This window comes from Peromyscus eremicus, chromosome 3 (assembly GCF_949786415.1).
Source record: "Peromyscus eremicus chromosome 3, PerEre_H2_v1, whole genome shotgun sequence".
Taxonomy (NCBI): domain Eukaryota; kingdom Metazoa; phylum Chordata; class Mammalia; order Rodentia; family Cricetidae; genus Peromyscus; species Peromyscus eremicus.
In genome coordinates, this window is record NC_081418.1 from 38,933,654 (window position 1) to 38,961,359 (window position 27,706).

The window sequence follows — 27,706 nt, forward strand, 5'->3', positions numbered from 1 at the left end:
CTATGAACATAGTTGAACAAGTGTCCTTGTGGTATGATTGAGCATCCTTTTGGTATATACCTGATAGTAGTATCATTGGGTCTTGAGGTAGATTGATTCCCAGGTTCTTGAGAAGTCATCATACTAATTTCCAAAGTGTGTGTACAAGTTTGCACTGCCACCAAAAGTGGGGGAGTGTTCCCCTTGCTCCACTTCCTTTCCAACATAAGCTTTTATCAGTGTTTTTGATCTTAGTCATTCCGATTTTGCAGACAAATGGATGGAACTAGAAAATATCATCATGAGTGAGGTAACCCAGACTCAGAAAGACAAACATGGTAGGTACTCACTCATAAGTGGATACTAGATGTAAAGCAAAGGATAATCAGACTACAACCCACAGCTCCAGAGAAGCTAGGAAAACAGGAGGGCCCTAAGAGGGATGCATAGAGCACCCTGGGAAGGGGAAACAGAGGAGATCTCCATGAATAAACTGGGGATGAGAGGGGAATATAGGGAGGAGATGGAGATGAGAACATGAGTGAAAAGGTTGGTCAAGCTGGGGGACAGATGGAGTGGGAGAGCAATGAAAGAGATATCTTGATAGAGGGAGACATTATAGGGTAAGGAAGAAACCTGATCCTAGGGAAATTCCCAGGAATCCACAAGAATGACCCCATATCAGACTATTAGCAATAGTGGAGAGGGTACTTTTTTGGAGAAGAGGATAGGAGTGGGTCAGGGGAGGGAAGGCTGGGGTGGGGAGCCTGGTGGGAATGAGGAATGAGAGGGGGATCTCTGGTTGGTATGTAAAAATGAATAAAAATATTTAAATAAAAATTAGGGAGATTCTCTGGGCTGACACTGATGAATCATTGCTTGGGTCTGTCAGTTACCCTATGGGAAAAGATTGCGGTCAGCTAAGTGGCAAACCCAAGATAAATAAATGCCAGCTGCCTTAGACACTGGGAACCCATATCAGACTAGGCTCTAAGTGTATATAGTCCAAATAAAATTAGATTTCTTCTATTCTTATGAATATTGTTGGATTTCTCTGGAGAAGTTCGTTTAGTGCTTTAAAAGGAACATTCCCCTTTAAGAGCTAGATACAATAATGCACAATGATGGTGATACTTGCTTTTAGATGAAGTTGGTTGGTCCAGTGCCCGATGATTTTGTATTCTGTACTTTTGTTGTTTATCTGATACTGGAAGATATCATAGCGTCCAGGAGCATCTCCATTTTCATTAAAAGTGACAGGTGTACCAGCGCTGCCTATGAAGATTAGAAAAGACTATAAATAAAGTATATAACATAGCCCAGTGGGCTTATTTTCCTCTAAGGAAGAATGTTAGATAAAAATATATTGTGTATACTAAGGGATGCAAAGATTGTAATGCATGCAAGGTTATTCTTGATAGCAAAATTCTTTTACATGAAAATCAACCTAGATGCACATATAAGAATAAGATGGACTTTATTGTATACATTAGAAAGTAAATCATGAGTAGCCAAGCTAAGTAATATATGTACAAGTTAAATAAATAAAAATTGATAGTCTGAATATTCAATACTGGCTTTGTAGAATGTGACTTAATGTGTGTGTATTGAAATATGACACCTATGGTACAATACAAATTACAAATGTCAACACATAATCAACAGAACATCCAAGCCAGAAGCCTAAGGCACTTGACTTAATGGCGAGTTCAGCTCCAATATGAAGCAGGTGCACATTTCAGCTTCACTGTTTTTGAGTAGGTCATTGCAACCTGCTTTTGGAAACCTCCACTGGGCAAGGCAGAGTGAGCAGTGGAGAAGCCCCACTTCACTTAGATCATCAAAGTCCCATGGTTCATTGTGATGAGTGTAATGGTAGCAGAACAGCGGGATGCAAGGAATTTAGTCTCTTCTAAACTCCATTACTCTTGGAAGCTCTCATTCTTTCCCTTGATAACTTCTGCTCGTTTTTACTTTCCCTCTTATTAACGTTTATATAATCACAGGTGTAAGAGTAGAACGGAATGAGCACCACAATGTTTTCTCATTCTATCTCACTGCACTGTCTACACAGACTTTCTTTTTCTCCAACAGCTTTTAGAGCTCCCTTCATCTCCATGGATTATTCTTTCTCAGCTGAAACATTCAGTTGACAGCAATCCCTTTACATGGTGCCTATCTTCTCCCTGCAGGCCCTTTTTCCTAAAAGGGTATTAGAGCTAATTTCTCTTCTGTAATGCAGTTTCCTCTTCTTGCTGTCCCTTTCTACATTATAGTCTCCAAATTATATACAACTAACAGTTAAATAGGTCAGTGTTAAGTATTTCCATCCAATAATGACCTTATTAATTTACTTGAAAAGTTAACCTTAATATTTATAAAAATATTTTAAATAAAATTTATCAACTTGTGTATAACTAGAATGAGAGTGGCAGATTGCAATCAGAATGTTTTCATGGGATTTAACAGAGGTGTGTTTATTATAATTCTATTTTCTTGACTTTATTCTAAAATTTGAACATGACATGAAGTCTCTAAGGAGACCACAGACACCTTATACTATCAAGAACTGATGAGCCCACAGGAGACGGGACAGACAGGAAGAATGGGCCACTGACATAAGAAATGGAAGGCTACATGCTCATGTTGAATTCTCCATTCATTTGTATAACTCTTTTCATGTGTAGTAAAGGCTGAACAATGAACATGAATGGACCTTGAGGTCATGAGGAAGAGTACACATGTGCTTTGTTACTAATTATTATTTTCAGGCATTCAATTGGGAAATGATTTTATAATTCAATAAAGGGAGGATCTGAGGAAGAAAGTTAATCTGTTTGATCAGCCAGTAGTATCTTACTACTCCTTAGATGCTCAAGAAGAAACCCATTTTCTATTCCTGAACAAAACATTTCTTAGGCTGTTTAGCCTCTTAAGTATTTCCTGTGGACTTCTGTGAAGTAGAAGTAATAACATTTTTCCTCATAGAGATTTTATGAAATTTAAATTAGTCAATTCTTGTGAAGCACTTAGAGCAATGCATAGGACAATTAAATACTATGATCCACCCCATGCTCATTTTTAGTAAATATCAATATATATATTGGTAGAAAGAATGTGAAAGGTTCTTAAAGTATGCCTAAACAGTTACTAGGATTCAGTAACAGGTTTCTGCTTAAAAAACACATGTGTTATGCACATCATAATAACATCAGTTTCTGATATTTATACATCATTTAAAAATTAGACTATATTTAATCTTCTCTATCTAAAATACCCATTGTTGTCATCTTGTTTATCAAATGACTGCTTTTCAATCTTTCGTGCCATAATTGTTCTCAAGATAGAAGGTGTCACTTCTGTAGTACAGATGATGACAGCATCCTGGGTTATGTATAATCTTGTGACCAGCTGCTATGGTATCTTATTTCTCCAGTTAAAAGAACTCATGTTGGTAGTTAATGAAAGAATCACTATCCCCAAAATAATAACTTCTAATTTATACACTTCAATATCATTTCAATATCAACTTTATCAAATTTGACAATGCATTAGAGGGGAATATTTGAAAGTGGTCAAGAAAATGGTTTCTGAAATCAAATTGGGTTCAGACTCCCCGTTCCACCACTTAATGAATGTTACTGTTTTAGGTACATTCTTAATTTCACTCTATCTCACTTTTATTATCTGTAAACTAAACCAATACTAATCCTTACACAAAGAGTTACATGATTAAATGAGCCAATCTGTGTAAATACACAGTGAATATAACCTAAGTATGAATTACTATCATCCTTGTTTTATGGCAGTCTGTGAGCAAATATGATTTTCATATTTCTCTTACTGATCCCTATGACATTTCAATAGAATGCCAAATAAACTGAAAGTTCAGTTCCCTGAATTCCTTACAATTTGATTGACCATTCTATCTTTTCACACACAACTCTTTGTTCCTTCTCCTTAATCCTCTTGATAATCTGTGGCTCAAGTCATGCACTTATAGGAACTTGATCATACAAAACTGGTCAGAGACCCAACTACCTCTTCCTCTCCAACCTGGATCCACCAAATTCTTCATTTTCCTCTGCATATGTTACTATTCATCTCACATATGATCTTAAATTTGTTTGAGAGATACTTATTGAAATCTCAGTACAAAAAAATCTGTTGTTTTTTTTCACATGGCAATAGTCTCCTTGGTATAAGCAGATCTGTTATCATTGCAAGCATTATTCAAAGTTATAGCTCAATACAGAACAAGCATTCCACAAATTATAGGCAAACAAAGAATTACCCACTTATACTCTCAAGCAAACTCTTACCCATCTTACTCATAACACCATGAACTTAATCTATACCACCTCCCAACCCTCACACTGTCATCAGTGTCGCAGTGGAAACCAACCCCAAACTATGGCTTATGTTTGAGTGGTCTTTGAATTAATTACTTATAGCTAAAGCATGTGTTATTACTCATCAGCCTTACTTCTTGTTTTCCTAATCTGCTTTCTGGTCAAGGCTAAGCATACATTTGGGTTACTCAGCCTTCTCCCATTGGGAGCTAGTACCATTGAGTGTTGACTCACTGAAGCCAAGTTCCCTAGTACTCTGGACTATGAAACAAAGCATCCTTCAATAGCCAGGAAGGGCTCATTAGTAGCTCACTCCTTTCCCCAGGCTTGCCATCTGTTTTATAAAAAAATCATCTTTTGTTCTGAAATTGGCCACCTTGAAAAATAAAACTAAGTGAATTTCACCTATGAAAAACTCAACTATTTATCAATTTAATAACAGCAATCATAAGAAATATAGCAAATATATTTTAATTGAGACTATATAGATAGTTATTTATATACTATAAATTATACCCCATTAGATTTTCTTTCTTTCATTTCATCTTGCACTATAGGTGTTTTATATATTTTGTAATACATTACATTTTTAAAATGTTTTCCATCCATGTGGACCTGTGAAAAGGGGGGAACAAACACATAGATTTGTGAGGTGACGTTTTTACTAGTCAGAAACTGCCTTCAGGGTCTACACATCTCCTGGAGTAGTTTCTATTCAATAGGAAATGTGTAGAAAAATTATATTTTTATTACTCAACATATCAATGCACTTCTACTATGGTTCTGCAGGGAAAATTTTACATCAAAATGCTGGTTTCTTTGACTGTGATATGCAGAAAGACTAGTCTTGGGATTTCAAGACTGAAGTTTGATTCCTTGGTCTTCAAATTAGCTGTGGTTATCTGAGCTAGTGACCCTATTTACATGTAACTCTTTCTCATCTCTGAGATGATCATAATAATAGCAGCTCCTCCCAACTAGTGTTGTATGACATAGCACATGAAAACCATTTAGTATGTGACTGGCGCATAACAGAACACTGAATGAAAACTGTCTTCAGTATAGTTCACTCTTTGCCTACACTTTTGATGACACGGTTCATGTTGTGGTTCATGTTGTATTGCTTCCTCAGTGGGGGCAAGGGGGAAGAATGCAGGAACAATCTGTTTACTTTTAAATGTAAAAAAGAGAAATTGACTTTTAATTGTCACTCAATTGTCTTTTTAAATCTTTTTTTCTTTCCCACTTCATTACTGGTTAGTGATCTTATCACCACCTAGAACATTTAGCAAGCAGAAGAAACTAAGAATGAAATCAGTTAATTTATCAGTTTCTGTACCTTTAATGATTACTTGAGATTTAAAACACTGACCTAAATCCAATAGAAAATAATAATACTCAACAAAATTATGGTTATTCGTGCCTTCTTTTCTTTTATACAATTTCTCAAGTATGCATTACAACAAGTAAACAGAATCAAATATTCAAATTTAAATCACATCACAATGTAAGTGTTTAGGGATCAGAATACTCTCCACAGGACTTAGTTAGTGTCATCCATGGAAGATGTTTGCACTGGATTTAACATCTTTCTCCTTCTCCATCCACACTTTTGCTATCGTATCTCACAGTTTTACATTTATCTATTTGCTTCTGGATTAGCTCGATAAACTTACAACTTTCATTTTCCTTCTAATTTTCTTGTATATAAACATCTGCTATAAACATTTCCATCTTAAATTTGTGCTGTATAGTAACTAATGCTTCATAATTAACCAATGCTCATTGCTGGTATTCATTTTAAATCAGCATACTCAGATTCACAGACAAAGCCTCTCTCCTGATCTCTATTTAAAACTTAGCTGAATATCTTCACTTGCTACTTCCTTTAAAGTATATGCACTCAACCAAAGTCTGACCAAGGCATCAGAGGATGCCAGATCTGGAAATAACATCCTAAAAGAAAAGCTTCATTGTTCCATGAGGTAACAATATAAGCAAACAATTACTCATATCTGTCCATTAACAGATCCTAGATCAAAATTACACCTAGTTTGCACATTCTTTCTCTTTTCCACTAAACTGCTCCAGACCACTATATCTCTGTGAACCCTGAGAAAATACTTTTTATTCACACCGAATATTTTTGTCCGCTCTTGGCCATATTCTATTTCAAATAGCGCAAAGTAAATTCCCATTTAAAAGAGTCAGTATTCTGTTCCTACGATTCAGTATAACATACAGAGTTCATTTTCTTCATGGTGTTTACATGTATCTAAAATATACCAGATTCTTAAAGGACTTGATACACAATGCTGGTTATTATATACTTAGGATTTAAGAAAATTTTCACGTCATGTTTACTACCATGTGAGTTACACCAGACTATTGGTTAAGTGTTAGAGTCCATATTCAATTTTTCCTTAGTAAATGGCTAGGTTATATTTGCAATAACTTCACTAAGGTGTGACCAAATGATTAGTTGTAGCTAATCATATATGAGGAGATTTGAGGGGCATTAGAAAATTCATCATAAGCATCCTGAGTAGACATTTGTGTTCTTTTCTCCCTCCAAATGGCTATATGAAAATGAGATTTTGGGTAAATTGAGGGTCTATGTGTTAAAGATGGCAGAGCTTGCAAGAGCATGAACTGCAGTATGAAAAGGTCTGTGCTACCTTTGTTCATCAAGTCTTTTATATGAGCATAAAAGAATTATCCTCTTCTAGTCACTGTAGATTTTGAGTCCACTGCTTCCAGTAGACAATCATAACTTCCTGCCTAGTATAATGAATTCACAATATTTACAAATCAATAAACATAATCAAATTATCACTAGAAATGAAATGCTTCACTTCATACTACTTTATACATGATAAGAACACTTTGGAACATTAAAATTGAAGAACAGGATTAAAGACACTGGGTTGAACTGGTAACTGGTTTCAGAGTTCAAAGTATTAATGCCAATTACCACAACGCATGCACATATAAGTATACAATATGTGTATATATTATATATACTAATACATGTTATATTATGTAAACTCATTCTCTAGAATTCCATTGAGTTCCTATCTGTGCTAATTGTTTTTTTTTTTCCTAAATGAGTGCAAAGGTACTCATGTAACTAGACGTTCCCATAAAATCTAAATACAATGGTCTTCAAAATATGTGTTCATTTCAGGCTGAAATTACTGTTTTTCTGTTCTACTGTGTGAAAAATAAGATAGGATAAAGAAGATAATCGAATGACATTTCCGATTCTCTGAGCCAAACCTCCTTCTTGATTTTTCCATTAAGAAACTGAACTTACAATAGCCTTCTCTCTCGTGTAAATGTCTTTATGATCCTTGGATTAAAGGTGCATTATGATTGCGAAATGTCATCATTGTTAATGAATAGCCCCATTTGAGAAATAGAAATGCAAGCTATAATTGCATTTATAGTACTCAAATAAGCTGATTGAACTTTTAACATAAGAAAAGATCCATTACTTAGTGATACACATCTCAGGGAAGCAGATGTATTAGGAAGTTTAAATGAAATCTCTTGTAAGAAAAGTAACCAAAAAGACTATTAAAGTATCAAATGTTTGGTTAAAGCAAAGGAATGGAGAAAGAACATTACAATTAAGTGAGATTAAGTAATACATCTTAAGAGAAATTTGGGGACAAAGCAAAATATTCTACTACTCCACAAACTCAATATATTCTCATTTTGTATGAGAAATTTTCTCTGTATCCTGTGCCATTGAATTTCCTTATGACATCTTTTTGATGCACTGAATATCTAATATTTAGTAATTTGCATATGAAATCTTCATTGAAAGAATGACTGTGTCGTTTAAATAATTCTATCTCTGACAATGATGTTGATACACACATGAGAGGAACAATTAAAGGAGAAGGGAAGGAGAAAGAAGGAAAAAATAGACACATGGACAACATACACTCAGAAGAGGACTTTAATCAAATAGTCTATTGTATCTTTTGTATCAGAGAGATTATCATGCTATTTAAATTTATAACAGAATGTACTGATTTTTGCAGTGAATGATTTTATTCCCATGTAACAAATCATCTTAAACCCAAAGTCTAAAAGTTATTGTTTATATTTTTACTGAGACTTTTAAAATTTATCATTTTCAAACACATTTTTGTAAAGTGAGGTAGAGATATAATTTCCCTTTTATATAAGGATACTTCTGTTTTAGTTACTGTTCTAGTACTGTAAAGAGACACCACAACCAAAGCATCTCTTATAAAAGAAAACATTAAATTGGATGCTTGCTTACAGTTTCAGAGGATGAGTACATGGTCATCATGGAGGGAAGCAGACAGACATGACATTAGAGCAGTAGCTGAGAGCTTTACGTCCTGAATAGTAGCAGCAGGCAATGAAAAACACACTGGGCCTGGTGTGGGTTTTTGAAAGATCAAAGCCTAGACCCAGTGACACATCTGTTACAGTAAGGTCACACCTCCTTATCCTTCTCAAACAGTTCCACTAACTGGGGAACAAGCATTCAAACATATGCCATTCTTCTTTAAACAACCACAGATTTATAACTGAATTTATCAATTTTTGCTGTGAATGATTTTATTTCCATGTAACAAATAATTTTTTTTATCTCAAAGTCTAAAAGTTATTAGTTTGTATTTGTATTGAGACTTTTCAAATTTATAATTTCCATGTGCATTTTGATCCAATTGTAATTGATGCATGAAGTGCTATGGAGATAAAATACCAATTTTTATATAAAGAAAATAAATTTTCAGCACTTCTATTGAATTCCTTCTTTCTCATGGACTGGACAGCTACAGTTTTGTACCTGAGATCTACAAAGAAATCACCTTGTCTTTTGCTTTATTATTCCATTGGCCCATTCGTTCAGTTTTTATCCAATGTTATACAAATCATACAAAGACTTAAACTGGCAAGGTAAGTCACCTATTCATCCTAAGACATCTTCTGCCTTCTCTTTGTTCTATTTTTTTTGTCTGTGTAAAAATTAGAATCATCTAAGTAGCTTAGGATTAAAAAGTTATAGAATATACAAATTATCTAAGGAAAACTTAATATATTTTTACTATCTTCCTATTTATGAGCTTCTGTTTCCTGATGATTGCTTAGCATTTAGTTCTTCAGCAAGTTTTAAACCTTTTTATAAATTATATTTTTTCTTCTCTAGTTTTTTCTTTCTCCAATACAGTTGACATTTTATATCTAGGAGACTTGCTCTTAACTAAAGGTGAACTTTTTCCCAAGAGACATGCCACTGACAACTAATGGAAGAGGCCAGAGGTGCTGCTAATGCCCAAACGTGCTCAGGACATGTCCTGTAAGGAAGAAATGTCCTTCAAAGAGTCAATAGTTACAAAAGTGAGAGTCCTTTGGAAGACTCTTCATTATACCTAGTTTATTATCTATAGATTTATATTTCTGCACAAAGAGTCATAATATGTACAAATACTTATGCTTTTGTTTCTCCCTATATAACTCTTTGATATTTAATCGTTTATTTTTCTCCATTTTTTCCTGATAATGGACAAGTATTTTTTCTCTTCCTACTGTACTTTTAAAAGTATTATTATATTTCATTAATTTACTTTGTGTATGTGATGGAAGGGTATATACCACAGTGCATGTAAGTAGATCAGGTGAAAAGTTGCTAGAGTGGATTCTCTCCTTCTACCATGTAGAGTTTGTGAATTAAATTCATGTGTACAGTCTTGGCAGCAGAAGCCTTTCTGTATAGAGCCATCTCACCAGCCCTCACCACTACAATCTTTATTCTTATATAGGTTTACCAAGAAGAGGAGTAGTGAATATTATCATTGCTTTTGACTTAGTATCCCTTTTTTTTTTTTTTTTTTTTTGGTTTTTTGATACAGGCTTTCTCTGTGTAGCTTGAGCCTTTCCTGGATCTTGCTCTGTAGACCAGGCTGGCCTCGAACTCACAGAGATCTGCCTGCCTCTGCCTCCTGAGTGCTGGGATTAAAGGTGTGCGCCACCACCGCCCGGCTATCCTTTTTTAATTTTAGCATCTTAAGTACATTTTATCAGTTTAAGAAAGCATTTTCCATTCTAATTGTAATAATATTTTATTGTAAATATATTTTCATTGTATAAGTGAATTTTCTTACAGTCATTGAAATATTTTTCCTCTTATATACTCTAATGAGTTATATTTATGCACTTTTAATGTTATATAATGTGACTTAGGATAGATCCAACTTGATTTCAACGTCTCATACTAATATGCATCATTGATTCAATTTGCCAATGTGTTGTTTAGAGTGTTTTCATTCATATTCATGTGTGAAGTGAGTCTGAAATTTTTCTTATAATATTTTGAGGGGGTCTAGCTAGGAATGTACATAACCTAAAAATATGATGTGATAAATAGTTCTTCTATTGCTAGAAAAATTAATATACTACTTTACTAATATTTGCTTTAAAATTTTTATAGAAAACAAACTTGAGTTCATTCCAAATACTTGAAAGAGAATAAATAAATCCATAATGGTGTATAAAATATTCATGTAATATAATATCACATGCCAATCAAAAGGATGAACTACAAAGGTAGTCACTAATGTAGGGTGAGTTTTAGCAACACTAATTGAAAATGTAATTTCATAAAATGTAATTTACAAAATTATCAAAAGTTAATTTTTAATTTTATGGGGGAATTTGTACAGAAAAAAAAAACAAGTTTATGTATATAGCTCAGTGGTAGGACTCTTGCATAGTGTGTGTAAGATTCTGGATAAGGCAATGATTTCAATACCTGGAATATCCAAAATAAAATAAGCAAGAAGTATTTCAATTAAAAATCCAGCATGTAAACAAATCAAAACAATAACAGAAACAAGTAGACAAAGGAAAATCCATTTTAAGGAGCAATGGGAATGGCATGCTTGCTGTGGAATAATACTTTTGCACACTGGTTTAATAAAACTCTGGTTGGCCAGTAGCCAGGCAGGAAGTGTAGGTGGGATAAGCAGATAAGAATTATGGGAAGAGGAAGGCTCAGTCAGTAGATGCCAGCCTGCCATCTAGGGAGCAACATGTAATAGCACACAGGTAAAGCCATGGAAAACGTGACAATTTATAGATTAACAGATATGGGCTGAGTTTAATTGTAGGAGCTAGTCAATAATAGGCCTGAGCTAATGGCTGAGCAGTTTTAATTACTATAAGCCTCTTGTGTTTACTTGTGGTTACAGGACCAAGCAGGACACAGGAATTTTAGAAGTGGCTGTGGGACCTTGGTGCCAGGTGAACACAGAAAAACTTCAGCTACAAATGGTGCCCAACAGCTTGAGTTTCTATCTGAAACCTGAGAATATTTAATAAGCATTTCTAAACGGAGCCAAAAACAGATTCCTGATTCATGTATCATGCGGGAGGCGAGATCCTGCAACATGCATGCTTGAGCTACTCTATGGCGGGTTCATGGTGTTCTGGCTTGATCTGCAACATGGCGGATTCTGGCCAAGTTACACAGAGGTTTCTGCAAGTCATGCAATATGGTAAATGTTATATAGGTTTTGCTCCTAAAACAAACAAACAAACAAAAAGTGGTTTCTGAGCTACAAGCTGCTGGATGGAAGCATACACCCACTGATTCCCAGAGCCAGCAATGAGCATGGTTTCCTCAAAGCTGGCAGTAAACTCACCACCACCATGTTGGGATGCTTAAGTGGGCAGAGCCAGCAGCCAAGGCTACTGCCTTGGTTCTAGCCACACAGTTTACCAGTTTAAAGTCTCTCTTGGCCAGAAAAGGATTATAGATACAGAGTAAGACAGATTCAGATGTGATAAACCCTACACAGTTTACAATGTATGTAAAAATGTATGTAGGCTTGGAAGAGAGAGGAAAAGTAATATAGATAGTTATAAAATGAAATAAAAAGTTTTAAAAAATAAGGTCTTTAAAGAGAAAATAAAGGTAGTATGTAAAATAAGCCACATAAAGATGGATATTACACAGAGAATCTGGATTGTGTTGTCTTTGGGATTTTTAACTGTAGAAAGACATTTGATTGTAAAAGCTGCTCAGTTAAACCAACATGTATATTTTAAAGGTATCTTGACTTCAAAATGTGGATCTAAGGATATGTTACTTTGGAAAGGAGGCTCTGATTTTGTTTCCACAGAAAGCAAGAGGCCACGGATTTGTTCCAGGTTAAGATGGATCGGATTTGACCAGCCAAGACCCCTGAAAGGTCTCCAATGACACCATGGCCCAGATGATTCCAACACCCAAAAACACCTTCAAGGCAACTGGCTCAGACAATGCAGCCTCACAGACTACTCCAGTCAGGACTTGACCATAATTCTTATTTTTCTCAGGATCCCCATATTGATTGTAGCTCAAGTTTTTTTGTGGAACCTTGGTACCAGGCAAACACAGAAAAACTTGAGCTACACATGCTAATGGAAATGTTTGTGTGGAAACAGCTCTCTGAAATATGGACACATTTGTAATAATTCATCATTGTAAATGTTATTAAATTACAGTCTTTTCACATATTTCAAAATCAATATTTTGTTAATATTTACAGAACCACCATGAGCTAATCAAATACAGACAGCCTTATAGGAACAGATGCAAAGTGTCTAAAGAAATGAATAAAATATCAATTAGTAGAGATTCACTCATTTCTGACAATAATTTATGGGTAGAATTTAAAAAGGATATAAATCATATATTTATAATAGACTTGATTTTCTATAATTACAAGAACTGTCAGTATACATTAAGCCATCATGATAAGTATAAATTGCCTTCATTAGTATGGTGATTTGGGATTCTATACTTCATGCACAAAAATTTGGAAGACAATATAAAACACCTAAACACATGAGAAAAAATAGTCATAAATTAAACCATAACAATATATTCTGACTTTAGCATATTCATTCAGGACCTGACTTATCATATGAAAATAATGTCTAATAAATAAAACATTTTCTTTTCAAATCTAAATAAAATATTTGTAATTATTTAAAATAATCACTTATAGTGACTGTTTCCTGTCAAAACTAAAATGTGGATAGTTATTAATTATAAACCTTAGCTCATATTCTCTGACCAATGTTGCATAATATTTGATGGTTTCAAAATTTATGAAAATTTTGGAAAGTTAATACATAAAATTAAAAATATTTATTACTACCTCAAAGATTTTGTAAAACAATTAAGAACGTGTTTTAGTTAAATCTTTACTCAGAAAAACTTAAAAATATAGTTCTAGCTGGGACTAGAAGATGGTCAGAGATTAAGATCACTTAATGATCTTCCAAGGACTCAAGCTGAATTCTCAGTACCTATACCAGACTGTTCACAACTGAATGTAACTCCAGCTCTGGAGAAAGTGATGCCCTCTTCTATTTTCTACAGGCACAACACTCACATGCATAGTCCCACAGATGGGGACACACACACACACACACACACACACACACACACACACACACACAATTAAAATTTAAATTACAGAAAATTTAAATATGTGTAATTATAGAATACTGCTTAATATATAACAACATATTTCAAAAGCTAAAGTGTCTGGACAAGTCTATCTTCAGAAGAAACCTGTCAAAGAACAAAATTTAATTAATAAATAAAACATGGTTATATTTAAACTTGTTATAGTCATATATGTGAATACATCCATATAGAACATATAATCTTGGGATGACAATGAGATTTTTTTTTTTTTTTTTTTTTGGTTTTTCGAGACAGGGTTTCTCTGTGTAGCTTTGCGCCTTTCCTGGGACTCACTTGGTAGTCCAGGCTGGCCTCGAACTCACAGAGATCCGCCTGGCTCTGCCTCCCGAGTGCTGGGATTAAAGGCGTGCGCCACCACCGCCCGGCGACAATGAGATTTTTTAAACAAGGTGCCAAGTTTTAAAAATACCATATATGATCATCTTAATGCAAAATTAAGAAAATTTAAATGACATTCAATAAACTTCCAGAAGAACTAAACTATAAAAATATAATGAAAAAAATCTTAATCTTTAAGTACCTCTTGAAATTAAAACCTTTAACCTCTAGCACAATGGGAGGAAAATAATAGAAAATTCAAAATTGAAAAATTTGCAGCCATAGTAAGAATCTAGACAGCAATGGATTTAAGTGCTAATTGAAGACATTGGTGAAAAGAAACATTCATGTTTGACCTGGGACTCTTTCCCACAGGGGAGGTTGGGGTCACATGGGTACTTCTTTTCCCTGGAGGTGAATTTCCATGAGATGCCAGTGCTGACTCTTTGGCATTGGTTGTTTACTTGCTTATACTCAGATGATAGATGTGTAAGTACGATACTAATATTAAAAACTAGTGAGATGAAAATAAAACAATATAAATGTATTGATTAGGCATGGATAAAGAAATATTCACATGGAAATTGTCATATAAACACATTATTAATACAGGTATATGCCTGTGATACCTTTTAACTTCAAATATATATATAAAACCATAAGAAGTCTTTAAAACTTATACATGTAGATATAGATAGATGATAGGTGGATAGATGATAGATAGATAGATAGATAGATAGATAGATAGATAGATAGATAGATAATAGAAATAGATATACATGTAGACATGCCTTTTAAAGTCCCATATTTTCTAGTAGACTTAGCACAATTACAATGAAAATGCCTGCTTGGTGTTATAATAGACTTCTAAACTTCAAGTCTATGCTCAAGGTAGTTTCAGTATAGTATTTACTATAACTTACAGTAGAATGCTACATAGAAATAACCTCCAATTAGGAATAAACTTATCACTTTCATTTAAAAATAGAAAAGGGTATATTATTAGTGCTTCCCAGAGGGAAAAAATTGTTGCAGTTTTAAGTTTCATCTTATGAAATCCATTGGGTTTTAAAACTGAAAGATTTAAGGTGATTAAGTGTCATTTATAAATATATTTGTTTGTTTTTTTTTATTTTTATTTTGCAATACAATTAAGTTCTACATACAGGCACAGATTCCCTTGTTCTCCCCCCTCCCGCCCCCCCTCACCTTCCCCCCAGCCCGCCCCCCATTCCAATCTCCTCCAGGGCAAAGCCTTCCCCACAGACAGATCAACCTGGTGGACTCAGTCCAGGTAGGTCCAGTCCCCTCCTCCCAGGCCGAGCCAAGCGACCCTGCATAGGCCCCAGGTTTCAAACAGCCGACTCATGCAATGAGCACAGGACCCAGTGCCACTGCCTGGATGCCTCCCAAACAGATCAGGCCAATCAACTGTCTCACCCACTCAGAGGGCCTGATCCAGTTGGTGACCCCTCAGCCATTGGTTCATATTTCATGTGTTTCCATTTGTTTGGCTATTTGTCTCTGTGCTTTATCCGACCTTGGTCTCAACAATTCTCTCTCATATAAATATATTTGCAAATATATTATGCAAAGCTGTATGATCTCAACATCTTCAATTGTCCTCAACATTCCAATCTCCAAGTCAAAAGAAACACATAAAAATAAGTCCTATCTGAGGAATATCTGGTTCCACCTTGGAAAGTTCTCCAGACTCAGATATCTCCCATTCTCATTCATCAACTGAATAGGTTTTCTGACTCCTCAGGCTGTGAATCTTGGCTTCTCATTTTCCTTGTTCTCTTTGCATTTAGAAACTTAGCTCAAGTCTGTTTATTCTCGATGCTGCCTGAAGCCTCCATAAGGATCTCATTTTTCTTTATGTCTTAGAGTATGTATTGACAGAGCCATCTAGAACCAGTCCCCAGATCAGCTTCTCTCCTCCCTCCTCCCTCACCAGTTTTTCTGTCCCTTTAGAAAGCTATGTACCATCTTGATTGGTACCATCACCAATTCTATCAAACCATGATTGAGCCATTAATTTGCTACATATTGTGAGTTGGGGTATATCACAATGGTAGAGTAGCATGTATGTGATCACTACGTTTGATCCCCTCCAGCATCAAATAAAAAAATAAATTTTAAAAGAACATTCATTAAATTTTAATGATTTTCTCTTTAAATTATTGGTGTTAATGTTGACTTCTACTAGTGCAAAATTTGTTTATGTCCATGACATTTGTGCAAACACAACCATCGGAAAGAAAAGGATGATTGTAGAAACAGCAGCGTTTGGGGCATTAAACCTGCAGGACCTGTGTTAGTCCTGAGAAAATATAGCTGTGCTTACTCACTTATCTCACTTGGAAGAGTATTACAACACACATTACAAGATGGCTAGAGGACCCAGAGATGAAGAATTTCAAAAAGTGGTATATGTCAATAATTGTTATAATTTTCATCCCTCTGTGCCATGTCTATGAAAGGAGTATAAATCAATAATCTTAAATCAATAACATTGTTCACCCAGATAACTAATTAGCTCAGAAATATAATTTTTTTGTTCATTGATTTGATTAAGACTTTAAAACAAATTAACCAATTTGACATTTTGGTTTTGTCAACATAAATTCCCATTTGAAAAGAATTAATACCCTATAGCTATTTATGTTCATACTAGTGATTAGCATCAGACTTTAGCTTCATATTTGGCTAATTGAGTAATTGATCTGCTGAGTCCAAACAAATGAAAGAAAACATAATAATCCAAAGCATTAAACCCACATGACCCTTTACATTGAGCTTCATTGCCTTCTATCTGGGACCACACTTACTGGAGATATACTGCAATTATTTGTTCTCATGAATAAAATTAAAAATTGGGTAAAACATGAAAATTACGTTTTAGAAATAGAAATAAATTTGACCAAGCGCCTCTGAAGAACAAATAATTTTCTGTTATAAATGTCTCACTTTTATCTACTACTCTCCAAGAACTTGGGCACACTGTTAGACTTAGCACTATTTCAGAGAGTAGTCTATCCAAAAGCACAGTTCAGGTGGTTAGCCTTTTCATAACCTGCAGGCAAAGGGAAACTTGGTCTTGCTCTGGCTGTCACTTGACTTACAGATACAACTGTTGAGCACCAGCCTCTCATGACTCAATTCAACCATCAGTCATTCATTAACGCAATAGTAAGTGAAATAATACATTTACTGCTATACTGAAGCAATATTAGAATTTTCTGAATACACACCAGCATGTGCTTATCACAAATTCAATAATGAAAGCAGAATAATTTTTCTTTTAGAAAGTTTATACATCTCATTGTTGAATGCAACACTACTGTTTTTTTTTCCTTTTGTTTGTTAACACAATAGCAGACTATATATTCCGAAAACAAATGCATGAAAATAAAAACAAAGATATTCTTTGGAATGTTTATGAACATCTACTTTCCTTCCTTTGATATTGCTAAATGCTTTATGCTCTCTGATTTAAATGTCTTCTAAAATTGAGTTCTCAAGTTGATGGAGAAATTTTCATAATAAAAACACCCTCAGATTCATGTAAACTATTCGATTTTGTTTTTAAATCATGACAATAACCTGGAAAATAGAGTATATAAAATACATTAGAGAGCAAGACTCTGGAAAGCCTGTCTATCTGAAGCAAATATAATCAGAGACCACAATTATGTTTAGTTTTTCTTCATCTGATAGTTTCCAGGTGTTCTATTTGAATCTTTTTGCTACTTCATATTTAATTACTTTGTTCTTCCACCCTAACTAACTTTAAACATAAACTGAGTTTAAAATTAAGATAGAAAATAAAAAAATAACAAATGCACAATAATTAGAAGCCCATTTTAATGAACTAGATGTCATTTGGTATTTTATCCTTTAGCCATGGTACTTTATTACTCTATATTTGTTCATTTCTTAATGTATTTGACTTTGATTACACTAGTTTCTAAAGTTCATCACCATCCAAGTAGCAGTGTTTTACATAAGTAGTCATGTCATATGTAAAGGATAATTTACTATATTACCTTACAATAAATCAGGCTATCAAAAAGAAAAAAAAGAACGTTCATCCTTAATTGATTCACATTCTTGTCTATTGTGTACAAAAAGAACTATATGCAGAAACAGCATTTAATTAGATATGTTCCATTTTCCATTGCTCTTTAATACAAAACTCATTTAATTGTTCTTGTTTATCACTGAAAATTTAAGAGAGTAGACTGTCATCATAAATGAGGAGAAATAATTTAGATTTATTATACTGAGAAGGCAGTGCTGGGGTTTTATTTCAAATTAAATTATTTATAATAGATGTATTCAAATTTATTATTAAGAAAAGGCAGTTTCTGGTAAGATTGTTCAGTGGGTAAAGAAACTTGCCTCTAAGCCTGACAACCTGAGTCTAATCCCTGGGACCCACATCGTGATAGAGAAAGGTCAACTCCCACAAGGTGTCTTCTTACTTCCTTATGTATACACACAGACAGTTGATAGAAATAGACAGATGATAGATAGATAGATAGATAGATAGATAGATAGATAGATAGATAGATAGATAGATAGGAACATAGATACATAGATCTATACATAGATTATAGATATATAGCTATAGATAGACAAGATATCAAAAATTTTAATAAAGGAAAATGTAGAGTTATTAGAGGAGACTAAGTAAAAACATAGTTCTACAACCCTATTGCTATTTAATGGCAATCATTGTTATTGCTTTATCTTCACTCTTTCCCATCGACTAGACTGCTATACAGTTTTTCAGCTATACAAACACATGTGGTATTAAATCATTCCCTTTTCAGTGAATGATATAAGTAAAATTCTGTATGTTAATAAGCAAATATCACTAAAACATTAACTGTCCATGCACTGTTCCCTTTGTGTGTGTGTATATTACAATTTAAGACACCAATCCCATATTGGTGAGGGTATTCATATCATTGCCAATTTGATTTTTTTTCTGGTTGGTTTTTGTCAATTTGACACAAGCCAAAATCATTGGAGAAGGGAGAACCTCATTGAAAAAATTCTCCCACCAGGTTGGCATGTGGGAAAGCCCTTGATGCATTCTTGAATGATAATTGACATGAGAAAGCTCATCTCACTGTGGAGAGTGCCACTCCTGGGTAGGTGGTCCCATGTAGTATAAGAAAGTAGGCTGACAAAACCATGAGAAGCAAGCCATTAAGCAATGTTCCCCCACAGTCTCTGCTTCAGTTCTTGCCTTTAAGTTCCTACCCTTCTTGAGTTCCTGCCATGATTTTGCTTACTGCTGCACTGTTACCTGGAAGTATAAATGAAATAAATCCTTTCCTTCCCAAGATGTAGTTGGTCACAGTGTTTTATCACATCCCTACTGAGAAATCCTAAGACAATGATGTAAGAGTATTTTATATAAAATATCAATGATTTCTTTGTACAGAACACTGTTGTTTTCCTTGAATTCTCCAGCTTTATTTTCCTGAGTAAAATGGAGTATATGTTTCAAATTATGATGCAGATTACATTCTTTCCTTGAGTAATTTATAAGTAAATATCATTGTTAAATGATGAGACACTACTGTTATTATATAACATGAAAACGTATTTATAAATTATTCTGGATACAGATACACAGAGTGAGCTTTCTGTTGCATTTGTATATAGAGCTTAACATACACATCAATACCCAGGAATTCTGTAAAATGGGAATTCTAACAAAGTTGAGCTAGAATTCAGTGCGACTGTGTATTTCTAATAATGTCTTAGGTAATGCAAAGGATGCTGATTTGCTCGATTTGATTTAAGTAGTACAGATCTGAAGAATGTTCTGACTTCCCCATCAGCACACCAATGATAGCTAATTCATAGTCCTCAAAAAACATTCAGGAAGAAGCTTTATAAAATATGTATATGTGCCTGTAATGGTTAGAAAATAACAGACATGCAATAATATATTCTATAATAGAAAGTTGTCAGTCCTGAAATCATATACATACAAGTAACATTATACAGACTAAGAAACTTGTATTTATGTATTTAGGTACATATGTGTGTCTGTGTCTTTCTGCCTGCCTGTCTATCTATCTGTCTGTCTGTCTGTCTGTCTGTCTGTGTATGTGTGTCTGTATGTGCATGTGTGTATGTAACAACAATTAAAAGGGGGTACATAGGAGAGGTTGGATGAATAAAAGGGATGTAGGAATGATATGATTTAATTAAAAATAGAAGGGTATATTATTCTGGAGAAAATAATTACATTAATCCAAAACTCAAAGAGATAATGATTCAAAAAAGCCACATGGATGCTATTCAGTTGTGAATCAACTAATAAAAATAATCACTTTGAGCTCTGTTTTCCTGTTCACACATTACTGTGTCATGCTCACACAGCACACTTCTCTCTCAGTATATGTGTGTGGAGTGCACAAGAGGCAGACCAAGTGTTTGTCATATTAATGAACAAATAAAATTTAAAACCATTTGAAAGAATCAAAACTGGAAGTTTAGGTTTTACCTCTCAGAGGACGGAAAATATTAATCCTCTTATAATATCCCCTAAAACTGCTGTGGGGTATGACAATGTCAACTCTCCACGGTTGGCTAAGAATCACCACAGTTCCAGAAGGCTCACAGGTAAAGCAGGAGCAAGGCAGCCTGGATAGACTAGCCATGCCCACCCTTTGTGTATCTTACACATAGGCATGCCACTTCCTGATTTATGGAATATTTAGTTCATTTTCCAGAGGTTCAGACATACTTTAAATCATAAATCTATTCATAAAATAGTCATACAATCAGTAAGGGTAAGGCTAGGTGAAAACAAGCAATCACAAGAAAAAAAGATAACAAAAATGATGGTTCTTTATGCTTGTAAAATTACATAAACAAAAATGGCTAGGAAAAAGAAAATAAGGTCTCTTACTGTGACAATGTATGGTACTGATGGCTGCACAAGGTGAATATACTTAATGCCACTAGACTTTTAAAAGTGATTAAAATGACAACTTTTATCATTATCCATCTTAACACTAATAAATTACAAACAGATAAATTAAATAAAATCAAATATATAAAGGAAGGACTCTGGGCATCTTCAAATCTCTAACAACCAAAAGGCAAGCGCGCGCGCACGCGCACACACACACACACACACACACACACACACACACACACAAATGGCTTTAAAATGGCTACTTTAGTTTAAAATGTCTGTTTCTCCTTGCAGAGAAAATTAGGAAATAGAGCGCTCCCCGAACATGTGGCGAGAGAAGAAGCATTAGGCTCTTGTTTAGGCCAAATCTAATTTGTGTGATTATGCTCTGGCTGCCTCGAAGTCCCTGGAAGTCTCTCATCATCTGTGTCACTTCTACACGTAATCTGTTTAGAGCAGTCTTTGCTCTTTCAAGTGGTCATTACCATCTGCCCCTGAGGTGGATGCATTTCAGCAGGAGGGAACATGATTCCTGTATTACAGAAATACTCAGCATGAACAATTACAGCTTTGAAGTTTGATGATGCAAATCTATCTACCTGAGAGTATTTGGAAAGGACCATCATCAAAAGTGATTTTCATCCCCTATTTTTCATAGTTGCCAAAGTTTATTTCCATTAACACTTTTCATTTCAGAAATACACTGTGAAAATGAAAATAGAAGTATTATAAATAACACTTTCCTTCAACATGAGTATCTGTGTGATATTTGTATACATGTGTGTTTTACATATGTATGTTTCGTGTGCACGTGTATATTTAGGTATATAGGTGCAAGCACCTGTGTGAAAGACAGAGGTCAAAGGTCAAAGGTCAATGTCAAGTGTCCTCTCCAATTATCCTTTAGCACATATAAATATATGTTACATTAAATAAATATAATTATAAAATTGAGTCTCGCTGTACATATTCTAGCTGCATGGTCTGCTGTATCTGTCTACTGGATTCTGAGAGTACAGCATACACCTAGCCAAAATTGTTCAAGCACTTCAAACACCCTCAAGAGTGTATATTTCTTTTTTTTTCTACTAATAACTGTTAAATCCCATGTCAAGTTCCCATCCAGATGCTTGCTCCTTGGTACTTTCTCATTTCCCGACATTTGAAGAGAGTGTTACCACTTTACCTACATGTGTTGTTATGACACTTGTTTTGTTTTGCATGGGAGTCTGCAAACTATATCATCTCTTTTCTTACAGTAGGAAAAATATAAGCTGTGTATTTTCCCATTCTATAGCATGGTACCCATGTCAAACACATATGTTTAGTAATCATCTACTGAATTTATTTACAGCCTTGTAACTCCAAAAGCCAAGAGGTACCCCTTGAGTGTAAAGGAATAAAAAGAAGGGACATGCAGAAAAAGCCTATCAGGTATTTCATCAACTCATTTCTCAGCTTCTTTGTGCTCTCCACCATGGCTTTTTAAAGACTATTGTCACATTAGCAGAGGCATCCATAAAACTTCTAGAAGCTAGCCTTGAACAGAAGCAGTTCATTTTGGAGTTATAGGCAAGCAAGAGGAGGCACAGTCAGGCATATATTCTTTCCCTCCAAGAATGGAAGCACGTTGTTGAAAAGAAAAAGCTTGAAGTAAGATATGCCGAAATACTGTTTGAAACCTGGGGCCTATGCAGGGTCACTTGGCTCAGCCTGGGAGGAGGGGACTGGACCTACCTGGACTGAGTCTATCAGGTTGATCTCAGTCTGCAGGGAGGGCTTTGCCCTGGAGGAGATGGGAATGGGGGGCAGGCTGGGAGGAAGGTGAGGGGGGGGGGAGGGGGGAGAACAAGGGAATCCATGGCTGATATGTAGAACTGAATTGTATTGCAAAATAAAAATTAAAAAGAAAAAAAAAGATATGCCGAAATAGTATGATGAGGGTACAAATAAGAGGCTGTGATTTTGGGATTCATACTAATCATGATAGAATGAATAATATAACAATGTCTTGGGGGTCATTAGCTGTTTCCCACAGTAATCACTTGGTGTTCAGTGGGCTCGGAAACTATGGTGTGAATGAGACCTTCCACCAGGAACTAAGTGCTCACTGACTGCCTGATGTGAAGGATCATTAACCACATCTTGCTGAAGAACATTACAGGTTATAAAAATGTCATCTAGACCATGCCGACAAGCCCATCTGTATTTAAGGCTGAATCCCTTTGAGATAAAAGCACTCCATGTGGCTCAAATGGGGCTGTTATTTCAGATGTCAGAAAACTATTAACACATAACCAGAGCACACAAGCCATAATAGAGCAGTTGAAGAATGTGGGGTATGAAATCTTTTCAACAGCTCCACTTATAACCTAGTTCATCAAAAGAATACATTTTATAAGACCCAGAAAAAATAAAATAAAATAAAATAAAGCTTTTTAAATGTTTCAAACACACCAGTACATTTACTGGGAATCTGGTAGTTTGTTACACCATTCATTCATTAGTGGGCAGAGTTCTCCTTTACAGGATAGTAAGGGGCAGAGGTTAAAGAGTTTATGGTTGTACATGTTGGATGTCTTCTGCCCTGGGAGGGAGAGTATTTATGCAAATAACCAAGGTGAGAGTGCTATATCAATCCTTCTTCCCTCTCCTCAACTGGACTCCCAGAGCACAGCCCAGGGCCTGGCTGTGGATCTCTGCATCTGTTTCCATCAGTTACTGGATGAAGGCTCTCTGATAACAATTAGGGTAGTCACCAGTCTGATTACAGGAGAAGGCCAGCTCAGGAGGGATTATATGAGCAAGGGGAGGGGTCAAAACCATGACAAGGGAACCCACAAAGACAGCTGACCTGAGCTAGTGGGAGCTCACAAACTTTAGGTGTTTCTTGCCAAATATTACTACTTAAATAGCATATTTGCCAGAAAACTCATAAGTAAATCTGACTGGAATTGTGGTGGTCATGTTGAGAAGTGGATTCTTTAAGAGGTGATTATGTAATAAGAGAAAGTAATGCCTTTGTCCAAGGACTGTGTTGATTCTTAAAACACAGAGAGAGTTACAGCTGGCCTAAAATTGCATTAGTTACTGTGAGAATAGCCTGCAACAAAGAAAGTTCCCCTCAATTTTTTCTTTTTCACTCACTCCTCTTTTTGCCATTCTTTGGAGAGCCCATGACAAAGACTTCAGATGCCATCAGTTTTGAACTTCAAACACACAGGACCATGAGCTTGTGTTAAGCATGCCATTATATCAACAAACATTACAGTAAGAAATCTTATTCACCTTAAAAGCAAATACTGGTGGTAACACATATCAAAGGTATAAATTTTTCTAATAAAGCGAGCTTTCATTCCTTAATGTGGCTCAATTTATTCTAATATCATTAGCAGTGTTTTTTTTTTAATGCATGTAAATATATCTTAAAGTGTCATCATCCTCTACTCTACACCCTGTTTCTTTGTTCCTTTCTGAAACAGGACGTCATCACTATCAACCTGAATTTTAAATAATACTTTCCGGTGTTTTGCTGGTAGTGGAAAACGCTTGACTTTCCTGAGTTTCTCCTGACTATATCGTTTCGTTGATCTTTCTGTCCCTTGTGCAATGATCTGTGACCATTCAATAAAACCTTTTGAACTGTCTATTGTTCTGAACCCAAAACAAAGAAAAAGCCTGTAAATCTGTGAGATGAATTCAAGTTGGCTGGACCTCTAGAATAACATATATTTTAGTCCATCAAAAACAAATACTAAATATAAGCAAGGGTCAATTGGTCTCGTGATGTTTCTCCTTACTTAGTAAGGAAGCTAGGGTTATCATAAATAAAAATGAAGAAAAATAGTGTGCGATGTCTAGTAAATATGGTGTACAGAGCAATTGTCAGGGGAAAAATAGAAAGATTCCTTCTGGCGAGCACATGGAAAGCATCTCTGGGGTGCTTCTATGTTTGCATCAGGTACCACATGAGTGATTTTTTTCACATTATCAATTTAATCCTCCCATCCCTAAGAAGCACACAGTGTTTGCAATGAGAAAAATGTAGTCCAGAAAAATTCATTAGTTTGACAAAAAAGAAACATCCAAAGTAGTTTGTCAACAAGATTACTTTCCACTAATGCATGAGAAGATACTGCAGCCTGACAGGAAGGTGGAGAGCATGTGAGGAGGCAAGAGGTACAGATGATACAGCATGAGTTGAAGCATAAATGGAAAAAAAAATCAAAGTATTTTAGTGCAACTGAGGTATGTCTGTCTTGTGGCAAAATGCTCCTTTTTGTCTAGAGAAAATTAATGATCCACATAGATCTTAAGCTCCTGTCTTTCCATTCCATTTCATTGGCCAGCAGATTATAGGTCACCTCTGGTTGTCTAGGGTGGGCACATCATAAGCCCAAAGACAAATGAGATTACATTAAACCAAGAATGATGATGAATATTGGATTGCCTCTCACATTTATCACATTGTGTTTAGTACTTAGGACTCACTGGGGAAAAGGTGAGTTTTAATATTTTAATTATTATTGCTGAATATAATTAATTCTTAGAAACACAAGTGTTAGAGTTACTATTTCTGTGATAAAACACCATAACCAAAAGCAGCTTGGGGAGAGAAGGCTATATTTGGCTTACACTTCCACATCGCTATTTACCATTGAAGGAAATTGGGACAGAAACTCAAACAGGCCATAAACCTGGAGAAAGAAACTAGAGCAGAGGCCATGAGGAATGCTGCTTATGTGCTTGCTTCCCATAGCTTGCTCAGCCTGAATTTTATAGAACTCAGGACCACCATTTCAAGGATGGCACTTTGAGACCTACAGTGCACTGGTCCATCCCCCTTCAATCACTAATTAAGAAAACAGCCTATACACAGTTATTCTCAGTTGAGTTTCCCTACTTTCGGTTCATTATAGCTTGTGTCAAGCTGACATAAAACTAGCCAAGACAATGTGTCACATACACTCAAACATTTAAAGTATGTATGTAGTCCACAGTGGATGCCAATGAAAACATGGAGACCTTGTTTTGTGTTGAAAGTAATTGATGTTCATCTCTGCATCACCACAGTAATATTATTTTCACAGATAATACCATATATGATTGTGCTTTGCATTTTATTTCTAGTCATTACATAAAACAGATAGAAAGAGAAAATTCCATGATATAACTTTAAAATAAAGTTCAATTACACAAAATAAGAAAAGATGAAGCTGAAGACTATAAATCTATAATAAGAGGGAGTATTATTAATGGTCACGAATCTGGTGGCTGGAAAGATAAGCTTGTTCTACTTCCACAGTGGAGGAGCTCTATGACCTTGTGAATTCACTTTATCTCTTGTGGCTCATCTGTAAAATGAGTGTGACAACAAAGTCAGGATGAGGATTATGTGAGTTAATAGAGCACAAAGAATTGCATCTGGCATCCAGAGAACAATAAATAAATGTTGGCTAACATTATTATTGATATCACTTTGTGTGATGTTTCATGGTAGGAAAATACATTCACACTAATGTTATCTTTTAATCTCCAAGTAAAATGCTTTATAATTCCTAAGAAAAAAGGTATACATGTGTGTCTTAAACTTGCATATAAATATGTATGTCTGTATATACATATATATTAAATTTATGTCTGCATATAGTTACAAAATAATAGAATCAAGTGGGAAGGGATAACCAAGGTAATAGAAAATGCCAAATATCTTAGAATTAATCATAAGATTTTCAAAAAGCTAAGAGAAATTCCTGAGACATATAAAGTTTCATTAGGACTAAAATTCAGTCACTACCAAAAGATTCTAGAAGGTATTCAGAAGAAACTCTTAAATATCCAGCAATATATATTTCTATCATGGAAAAATTGAAACTGTAAATCCGACCAAATAGGAAATACAGACAAAAACTGGTGTTCTTCAAAGTGCTTCTAAATTATTCTGTCAATTTTAAAGCAAGTCAAGAGGTCGAGATCATGAGCAGAGGTCCTGAGGAAGGCATGCCAGCGCACTGCTGAAGGGCAGAGACCATGGGGAATGCATGGATTTGCGTAACGGGGAGGCTCTCCCCCAACTTTTGCTTGTGGTCCAGAGGATGCACTTTAAACAATGCGATTTGAGCATGGGCACAGAAAAACTAGACTGGTTAAAAATTTTATATCTAACATAACTGTTTCACTTTTTTTCAGAACTGTTTATCAAGTCAAAGGTGAATCCTATATTTGATGGAATCTTGAACATTGCTCCAATTCCAAAATTTGTCCTTGAGAACTCCTGACAAATGAATCATTTTGAACTTTATCTGCAGAATGGCATTCCATATTAATATATTTTATGGCTGAATTTAAACTTTTAAACATGAATCTCTCATAGCAGCAGCTTGATATTTTGCTAATAAATGTTCCCTTTCTTGTGGTAATTTGGTAGGATTTTTTTGGAAGGGATGTAGACAAAGTGTGAGAACCCACATCATCTCCTGGCTTTTTGATTTCAAGATCCAATTTTCAAGGATTAAAAATGTCTGATATCACAGCCATATGGCAATGTTTTCCACAGGCAGATATATCTCCCTAAGCTCC

General features: G+C 35.0%; 1 protein-coding gene across 2 annotated transcripts in view; it reads right to left on the reverse strand.

The window, feature by feature from the left end:
- Grm8 (glutamate metabotropic receptor 8) overlaps positions 1-27,706 on the reverse strand; it is a 771,171-nt gene that overhangs the window by 131,380 nt on the left and 612,085 nt on the right. For both annotated transcript variants that reach the window (XM_059257445.1, XM_059257446.1), the window contains exon 7: positions 1,118-1,254. In XM_059257445.1, the coding sequence (XP_059113428.1) occupies positions 1,118-1,254 (137 nt within the window). The remainder of the gene's footprint in view (positions 1-1,117; positions 1,255-27,706) is intronic.